Source organism: Buceros rhinoceros, unplaced genomic scaffold, assembly GCF_000710305.1.
Source record: "Buceros rhinoceros silvestris isolate BGI_N320 unplaced genomic scaffold, ASM71030v1 scaffold3840, whole genome shotgun sequence".
Taxonomy (NCBI): Eukaryota; Metazoa; Chordata; class Aves; order Bucerotiformes; family Bucerotidae; genus Buceros; species Buceros rhinoceros.
In genome coordinates this window covers 135,839-145,627 of record NW_010387760.1, presented here as the reverse complement: position 1 = coordinate 145,627, position 9,789 = coordinate 135,839, and the positions used below count along the sequence as shown (strand labels likewise).

The 9,789-nt window shown below is 48.8% G+C and overlaps 1 protein-coding gene across 1 annotated transcript in view; it reads left to right on the top strand.

Moving 5' to 3' along the window:
• Positions 1–2,212, top strand: part of OAT (ornithine aminotransferase) — a 10,003-nt gene extending 7,791 nt beyond the window's left edge. The window contains exons 7-9 of the mRNA XM_010132765.1: positions 325–438; positions 1,182–1,326; positions 1,925–2,212. Of these exons, the coding sequence (XP_010131067.1) occupies positions 325–438; positions 1,182–1,326; positions 1,925–2,085 (420 nt within the window). The 3' untranslated portion in view covers positions 2,086–2,212. The remainder of the gene's footprint in view (positions 1–324; positions 439–1,181; positions 1,327–1,924) is intronic.
• The last annotated feature ends 7,577 nt before the right edge of the window (positions 2,213–9,789 follow it).

Sequence of the window (9,789 nt, the reverse complement as noted above, 5' to 3'; positions counted from 1 at the left end):
GCTGATTAGGCTGGAAATCACAACATGCCTTGAACTATTTTGGCCAAAAGAAGGCATTTCTGAGTTGTTATACAGAGTACTGAAGCTTAAACTCTTGAAATAATATTCAGGTTGGAGAAATGCCCCTTGGCTGTAGTTAGATGTTTTGTTATCACTGTAGTTAAGAGGTTAAGCTGCTATGTGATCGTCTCCTCTATACCGAGCTGGGAGTGTAAATGTAACTTATCACCACAGGCTGGAAATGATCCTGTCCTGGGGAAAAGTTTGCTTCAGAGATACTGAAGTTTTCTGTTATGAATGCCTTGGCCGACCTTCCCGTTTCAGGTCTCAGCAGTGCTCTGCGACGATGAGGTGATGCTGACCATTAAGCCTGGGGAACATGGGTCTACCTTTGGAGGAAACCCGTTAGCTTGCCGTGTTGCAATGGCAGCGCTGGAGGTTTGTGTGTTGTAGTAGAGACTTGGATTAAAAAAAAAAGGGTGTCACACTGACATGATCTTTGCTTAAATAAATGGTTTTTATTATGCTAGAAGTAGAAATCTGGCTTTAAGTAAGAATGGAAAATTGGTAGTGGATAACTGCGTAGATGATGAAAACTCTGAAGTCTTTATTGCAAATATCTCCCAAGTTCTGTGTTCTTATGGCCTTAATGTCTTAAATGGCAAACCAAAATCTGTCTAGGGGAAGTTCCAAGGGCATTTTTAAACAGGCTTGTGTTCCATATTGCAGAGACTGCTGCTCTGTGAGCTCGGTAACACTTACGTGCCACTGGAGCTCAACCAGAAGCTAGTAAAATGTCTTGTCCCGAGTCCAGATTTAATTAGTCTGTGACTGCATAATTGCCCACACATCATGCAAGTCGCTCAGAAAGCCTCATCGTTACCCAGGATGTGGACCTGGAGAGATTAGGAGCCTTCAGAGGTTTAGCGTTTACTTGTAAATAATGGCAAATGAAAAGCGCTTTATTTAGAAGAGCATTTCAGAGAGATTTTTGTTTTTTGTAAATGTGAATGAGTAAAGGCTTAATACGAATCTGCTTGGCAAAGCAGCCGTTGCAGGGACCCTCGGGATGCCACAGCGTTGGTATCTCAGCGGTTGTGATGCCGTTAGTCATCCATTCCAGCGCGGTAGGTAACACAAATGCAGTGCCTTCGGTGACGGTAGATCTGACTTCCCTGCAGGTCATTGAAGAGGAAGACTTGGCTAAAAATGCAGAAATAATGGGAGACATTCTAAGAAACGAGCTCATGAAGACACCATCTGATATTGTGACTTGTGTAAGAGGAAGAGGCCTGCTAAATGCAATTGTCATTCGGGAAACCAAAGGTAAGGAAATCGACTGCACAACTGTAGCGTGAAAAAATATTTTTCAACTTAAATCAAATGTGTCTTACTGAGTATGGAGGATGGCTTAGGCCTCGTGTCTAGTTCGGACCTCGGCTGTGGTACTGTAAACTGAAGTGTCTGTGTCCTGTTAAAAATAGGGGGGGTTTTACTAAGTCTCAACAGATTGGGCTTTTTAAAAACTATTTTATGATTTGATAATGTTCAAACCTGATGGTGAATGTAGCTCCTGACAGATCCCCCTTTGTCTCCTCACCTGAAGAAAACCTCGTCCCTGGAGGGGTTTCCCAGCCGTGTGGAGGTGGTGCTGAGGGACAGGGGGCAGCGGGGACCTGGCAGCGCTGGGGGAACGGTTGAACTCGATGAGCTTAAAGGTCTTTTCCAACCAAAATGATTCTGTGATCTGCAAAGCCGGTCTCTTGTCAGATCAGGGAAGGAGTGGCCGAGGACTTTTGTTCCAGGATGGTTGGAACAACGAATATAGGAAGGTACAAATGACTGAAAACAAGTTTCTAGGGATTCACACGCTTTTACTGCTGTAGTGTTACGTTTTGTCTTTTTCTTTTTCCTTTAACTCTAGACTATGACGCCTGGAAGGTGTGTCTGCGGCTTCGCGATAACGGACTTCTTGCCAAACCGACGCACGGCGATATCATTCGGCTGGCACCACCACTCGTGATTAAGGAAGATGAAATCAGAGAGTGCATCGAAATAATTCATAAGACCATTCTGTCTTTCTAAAGTCATGGCTTTAAAGTGTATCTGCTGCTTGACCCGAGGTGCTGTGTTGAAATAATGTGTGGTGAAGGCCTGCTCTTGAAGCAAGCATCTCTCATGCTTTTCATCTAAGAGGACTTGACTCTTAAAACATAGCTATGTTGTTAAATTATAATGGCTCTGAAGAAAATAGTGATTTTAAAGAGTTTCCACTCTTGAAATACTTGGAAATAAAGTGGTTCATCTAGTCGTGTACCTACTGAACCCAAGTCAGAATGTTCCAGGGGAGGTGGCTGTAGAAATCTGTGTAATTATTGGAAGTCTTGGCCAAAGGTGGAAGTGTAATTTATATATATTTCAGGAAGGGTGGTCTTGCACCCTCCGATTATCCTCCAAAACACCCCTCTTGGCATTCCGTCTGTAGGATGGAAGCGCTTGTCATTATGGATGAATTTCTGTTTCTCATTTGTAGCTAGAAAAACCACTGACGGTTTGACAAGCTGGGTGTTATGCCGGCCAGCTCAAGAAGCATCGAGCTGTGTGCTGTACGCACAGTGTTCTGACTGTATGACGAGATGCTGGTTTCAAGCCTGGTCACAGTGCTTGGCTTCGCACTCTTGTAAAATAGATCTGACCATCTTGGTCTGTTTTTACTGTTACAAAACTTTCTCTAATCTGGATGTTTATATTAAACCATATCTTGCATTAAAAGAAATGTTCATGTGCAACTAAAACACATGATGTGTTCAAGAAGAACAGGCTCCACGGCAACTTGCAGACCTTTCTGTCCTGAGCCCCAGCAAGTTCTGCCTTTGTAGCCCACGTATTGCTGTCGGTCTCTGTGTGGAAGCTTCTGCTTTGCTACAGGACGAGCAGGACGGTCCCGTCTTGTCTGCGCTTGGGGAGCTGGCTGCTGTTCTTGCATTAAGGCTGTTGTTTCGTATCTTAAGCTGGATTTAGCGGAGGCTAAACCCTGATTAATCAGCGTTAATGCAGAATGTTCCCTTTGCCAGGCGTGGGGGTTAAATCCAGTCACATGTCGTGGGAAGCGCTAAGTAGTCCCGTGGCTACTTAGTTTATGGAAGTGAACCAGCCTGCGGGTTAGAGCAGAACCGCTGCGGTGAAACGAAGCGAGGAGCTACCTGCCGTGGATGCAGTAAGCCTGATTTCAGCTTGGAAAGGCTGTTGCGAGGGCTGAGGCGGCACTGGGACTGTTAGGCTTAGGCATAAGAAAAAAACTGTGGCAAAATGTTGCCTAGGCAGTTCGGTGATCTGAGGGGAAAGGGGTGACGTGACTGGAAGGAACTGGAGTGTAAATGGTGTTCACTGGAGGCCTTTCAGAGACCAGAAGGTAGACCCCCCAAGATCCTCAGCAGCCACAAAGTTGACTCCTGTAGAGGAACGGTGCGTCAGCGGTGCAGGACGTGATGGGTCTGCTGCCCTGCCCCAGTTACACCCGGTCGGTGTTTGCCTCGTTGCTGGGAAGGGCTGGAGGGCAGGAGACGCCAGTCTTCCTTTCGGTGTTTCCTTGTCCTGACCGTTAGCAAATCTCCTGCTGTGTTCCCCACCCGTCCCCCTCGCTGCCGACAGGCCACAGAACGGGTTATTTTCCTTCTCCGCAGCAGCCTTTTGCGTAGCTAAAGTTTGTTATCGTTGCTGTTTCAGCCATTGCATCATCTCGGGTTAAAATCCTGGTTCTTACCCGAGAGGTAACGTTTTGTAGAGCCTGTTCTCGGGTGACCCCCTGCTCTGAGCACTGAGGACACTGAGCAGAGCGAGACGAGTTCCCCTGGCCCGGGCACTGCGCTGCAGGTTGTGCCCCCACATTGTGGTTGGGCTTTTCCTGCAGTAACGTGGTATTTTTCTCTCTCAGCCTGTGCTCCCAGACTCCTTTTCATGCAAACGGTTTTGGAGAACAGCTTCAAAGCTCTCCCCACACCCCCTATTTTTCATTTGTGTAATAAGCAAATTGCAGGCACATACAATTTTGTGGTCTGGTCTGCTGACTTTCATCCTCGATGACTGGCAATATTTCCCTGGCTTCTGGTGATCAGTTTGAGCTCTAGTCTTGTCCAACCCACTTTCTGGTTGTAGATTTCCCAGGCCAAGACTGCTCAGAACTTGAGACATTCGCCTTTTCCTACAGCGGACTGTTGCTGACTGGTTTCTGGGCTTGTTATTCAGCTTCTGGTTGCTTCATGAATTCAATTTCTTGGCAAGCTTCTGAAAATCAAGGTATTTTTAGCTTTTCTGAAGACAAGTCAAAACCTGTCATCCTAAATTGCTCTAATTTGACAACCGGGTAATTGATGAGTTTTCTGCTTTAAGTTGGAAGTTCTCCGAGTTGTTCCCAGCGCTGCCTTGATCCCCCAGTCACAACTATCTGTGTGAGGTGGGTGCACACTAGGAGCAGCTCAGGAATTCAGGAACAGGGCTGAGGATGACAAAGAAGGGTTTGCTTTACCACAGAAAGTGGGTTTTTTTGTCTGTCTTGTAGCAAGAATAAACGGGGATTCGGCCAGTTTTCAGTGCCACTGCTGAAACCTCTCAAACTCCAATATGAATTAATGTGCTGATAAATCAGTCTCAGGTTTTGTTATCTGGGGTCTTAATTAGCCTCAGAAATTTTCTTCTGGGCTTTTACGACCAACAAAGCGCAGACAGCTGCCGTGCCCTGTACCCGCTTAGTGCTGGCGATGCGGTGCTCGGGTCTGTCCTCATTCCTCTTCAGGTGAATGTACCTCAGCCAAACGCTGGCGCTGAGCAATGCTGCTTTTGACAATAGTTTACAAACGAGTGTAACACATACACTGAAACGTGCAAAGAAAAGGTAGAAGGCATTTCTTCAAACCGCCTGAGTTTGGGGTTTGGCTGGCAGCTCCGCAGGAGGTGAAGAAGTGAGAACAGCAAGCCCTGAGGATGCCCCGTCAGAGCCTTCGCAGGATTTCTCAAGTGCTTTTCTTTGTGGCAGCTCAAGACGAGAGTGTCCAAGTGGCGTTTCTGTGGTGATGCGTTTTGCTGGTGCAATTAGTTTTTTAAGATGGCACTTGGAAGAGATCTGTATTGCCTGGCCAGGGGGTTTAGGTTTCTCTGACAAGGGCTGCGCAGAGGTTTAGAAAGGTACGTTTAGGTGCGTAACTCCAGAACGTTGCTTCAAGCATTCGGCTGTAAAGACTCAACATCTCCTGCACATCTTTTTGTGGAGCAGCCGCTGGTGTTTCTTTGCATCAGGGATAAGAAATGCTTTTCTGAACGCTTGGGGCTGTGGAGGCACTGGGAGGTGAAGGAAGTGCCCACCAGCCAAACCAGCGTTCCCGGGACAGCCCGGGCAGCCCTCGGCCTCACTGGCAGCTTTGATGGCCAAAGAATGCCCACTTGTGCAGGGCACCCGTCTGCTTTGGCAAGAGAAGCGTGCGTGGGTTTTGGCAGGAAGTCATGGAATGTATAGACTGGGCTAAAAAAAAGGTATCAGGCTATTTATGGATAAATGTAAACCAAGATTTAAAGGCACCATGTGAAACACGGAGAGGCAAGAGCAACGCTGAACAGGGGGGGAGACTGGAAAACCCACAGTGCAGGTTTTCCTTCCTTCCCTTTCCCCCCGTCCTTCCCTTTCCCCCCGTCCTTCCCTTTCCCCTTCCTTCCCTTCTGGCAAACCTGGGAACCATGCTCATGACAGTGTCCTTTATCTGGGCTTCTTTTCAGCTGCAAACCCCATGAATTTCTGTCATCAAATGATATTTTCTAAAGTTAAACAGGACCAAAATAGATGATTAAATGGGAGCCACATGCCTGTCGGTCATGACCTGGGAGAGAGCTGCACGTCTTGAACCTGTTAGAAGTTTCCACAATGAAGCAATCCCTGTTTTGTTTGTCTTTTAACAGCAATGTTCGTGGATGAGTTGAGCAGAAAAACAGGCCTTAGTTGTGTCTTCATTTTATTTTAGATTTTTTTACTGTAGCTGCTTCTTGCTCGCTTCTCCCTCTCTCTGGCAGCAGATGGAGCCAGTAGCTCACCTTTAAGCTAAGACTCTGCTGGGTGTAGAGTTTCTGGGCTTTGTGGCTCCTGGGGGCTTGTTTTTGGTCTTTACTAATATAAAAACCTGTCACAAACTTCAGACTCATCTCTGGGCGCTATCTCAACGTGTAACCCGCGCTGTGCGAAGGGGCTCATACAAGAATCCCTGTATCTCACGTGGCCAGTAAGTCATAGCTGTCAGCCTAGGGATGAAGGGACAGCTGAGGAGAGGCAAACAAAGAGGCTTTCCTTCTCGCAGCACTGAAGTAGAGCAAATCAGAAGGTGGAGGTTTGACACAAAATATTAAATATTTCCTTAAACTGGGGAACTGCTTTCCCTGGGCCTCCCCGTGGTGCTTCAGCCCAGAGTGAGCAGTTTAACCAGGTGGAGCTGCTGGATTTGTGCGGTAAAAGGAGGTGTTTGCTGACGGAGCGCTCAGCCTTCAGCAGCAGAAGCTGACAAGGAAAATTGGTACCAGCACTACGAAGCCATTAAAAATCCCTCGTAGTGGGAACTGCTGGGCTGACCATCGCTTGGAAGGCGTCTTGGAGTCTGCACCAGACACTTGAGAGTGGTACCTCTTTGTTCTGCTTTGTCTGTGAAACACGGGGGAGCTGGAGGGAGTTATCGGAGCCCAGTGCGGTCAGATTGCCCAGGGGGTCAAGGAAGAGCTGCTGACTTGGGCCACTGGTTAGGACACTCCTTTGTTGTTTCATTCCAACACAAGTTATTGTGCCTTTCTTTTCATCCTCGGGGCAGCCTGTTGTCACCCTGTAGCCCAGCGTGCTCACGTGGGTGCAGATAAGAGGTGACCGTAATGGACCCTGTTGGGTGGTGGTTGCCCTCACGCTCTCCGTCTGTCTGCTCGTGCTGGTTTGGAGAGATCTGAGCAGAGACTGTGCTGTCTGGAAAATCCCTGGGCTGTTATCGGCGCGAGTCCAAATAAATAAGGGTAAAACACAACTCCTACTCATTCCACCAAAAAATCCTATTTATCTGCTGTGTCTCAGGCTGTGTGGAAACCCCCTCGAGAGTATTGACCCTTTGCACAACCAAACAAATGCCTGGACCTTGGGTGAACTCCCAGCCTGTCCCTGGGGTCTGACACATGGGAGACCTCATCCTCGAGCTCGTGTAGTCATCTGGAATAGCTGCGAGATGAGAAAGGGGAAAAGCTGGCCCAGTCACACACCTCAGCCTGAAAGAGCAGAGGGAACCCTACGTACAAGGGTGTAAATGACGCCCTAACCTGGAGTTTCCCTGTCTAGGAGTGTTCCCCTCACCACTGCTACCCTCTGCACCTGTAGGTCTCTGCGTTGTGACAAGAGCATCAGTTTTCCAGTGTCCCCCTGTTGTTTTCCATCTTTTACCCTTAACAACCACCAGACACCGTTAACTACGACTTACTTGGTATTTTGGAAGCGCTTTTGAATACCGTGTGAATGGCACAGCTTCTGCAAAAAGGACCTTCATTCATTTCCACCCCCAGAAACACCCCCAAAGGCTGAATTTGGGGGCTCTGCCCAAGGAGTGGGACAGTGTTAACCATTCAGTTAGCAACGAGCCAGCAGTGTGCCCAGGTGGCCAAGAAGGCCAACGGCATCCTGGCTTGTATCAGAAACAGTGTGGCCAGCAGGAGCAGGGCAGTGATTGTCCCCCTGTACTGGGCACTGGTGACCTGATGGTCTTAAAGGTCTCTTCCAACCAAAACGATCCTCTCATTCTGTGATGGTCAGTTCCTCTCGGGGAGTGCATAGCAGTTAATGTTTCATTGCTGCTCTGGTGGGGAAGCAGCTGAGGGACAGTCCCAGGTCACTGCTGGGGAGCTGGTGCCCAGGGAACTGCAGTGACCTGTGGACAGTCACCCAGCTCCACGCAGGATGGCTCCCACAGCCCTGCTGCTGGGCACACACCTTCCCCCTCTACAGGACGAGGAATAACGTTGGTGCTTTCCTTCTGCCACCACGTTTGCTTGACTACAGGCTCTTGAGACATGAGTGAGCATCTCTGAAAGTGCCCTGTGCCCGGCATGGTGATTTCTCCTCCGGCGTCTAAGCGATACCATCACGTGAGCAATGCCCGTGTAAATGATGCTGAAACAGTGCAGGGTTGCACACTTGGGTTGAACAGAAAGCAGAATATTATAAGGGGAAAACGATGCTGTGGTAAGAAAAGCATCACCCTGCTTTGTGTCCCTGGGGGAGGCTGTGTGTGTGTGCATGGACCAGAATCACGTAATCAGGACTTTTTGTGTTGTCTAGACTGCAACAAATGTCAGGCAGTTGGAGTACAGCCACAGAGCCGTGGCCTCGCTGATACACTCCTTGATGTCTCTCATCTACAGGAACAGTTCCTTCACGTCAAGGTTAAAGGCAGTGTGAGAGAGGCACCAGTATTTTTGCATGCGGTACGGGCTCTGAGCAGAAGAGCTCGGGTTTGAGCTCCCAGCTCTGAGGTTTAACCTTCAAGAGCACAAGAATGAAAATAAGATTAAAGCCAAATTGGGCAGGCGTTCCTGCGCCGCCACTGCATTTGTAGCAGACGATACCTGCATCACTAAAGACACTGGGCGGGTGCAGAGTGGCCTCTGCAAGCAGAGCTGCTTCTAGCTGGAGAAGGAGCTCATGAAAGAATGTGATTTTGAAAGACCCTGCTCTTTGTGGCACTGTGGAGGCGACCTGGGGTCACGCAATGGGGCTTTTCTAATCTTGCTAAGGGACTCGTGTTCCACAGGCGTGTTCCACGGCGGTGCGTAGCTCATCGTTAGGCAATGTGGGTGAACTGCATCCCTGGGAGGGATGGCTCCTCGCACACCCGTGGCCGCTTTCAGCTCTGTGAGTGTTTTTATTTTGTGATCAAGGAATCCAGTCACCAGATTTTTCCAGGAGAGTCTCGAGGTGTTCCTGATGGCCCTCCAAACAGATGCTCGCTGCAGCCCGGACCCCTCACAGCGATGGGGAGGCACCATGGTGGCGGGCTGGGGAATGCAGGGTGCTCAGAGATGGATGAGGATGGTTTTTTCCAAGCTGAAAGTCACCAGTTTGTAATTCACACGACATGGGTTTGGGCAGGAATGTTTTGGTTTAATCTAGTCCTCTGCCCACACTATTCTTCTGCCGGCTAGTGGGTGGTCACATGCAAAACCAATAACAAGTAAATTAAAACCAAAAAGAAGGGCTGACAATCATAGTGGTGCCTGGCTCCTGCTTCCCCACGGGGCACAACTCTCCTTGTCTCGTGACGGCTGGGTCAATCGTGCCCGAGTAGCTGTGACTGGAGCAACTGTGATCTCCATCCAGAACTGAAGGTAAAATTAATGAGCAGAGAGGGAACAAGGTCTGGGGTGGAAGCCAGTGCTTCCAGGGAAGTACTGGTGCCTGCCTTGCCCGTGAGAGGGTCCTGAGGGTCTGTCTCTCTTGGCAGAGTTAAAATTTTGGTGCTGTGGAGAATGTGCTGTCCCAATTTAGAAGGAACCTGGAATGTGATCACTACTTATCTAAAAACCAAAGAAGTGGTGAGGATGTGACAATGTGGACTAGCTCGGTGGGAGGAAGCACAGCTAGCTGAGGTTGCACAAGAATGATGAAGCTTTGCAAGAGCAGAAACAAAGTGCTGGCAGTGGCCGCAGGTCACAGAGCTCCTTTCAGCCACGCTTCCCAGGCTATAGTGCTCTCTCCCCAAAACTGGGAAGCCTTGAAAAACTCTCCTC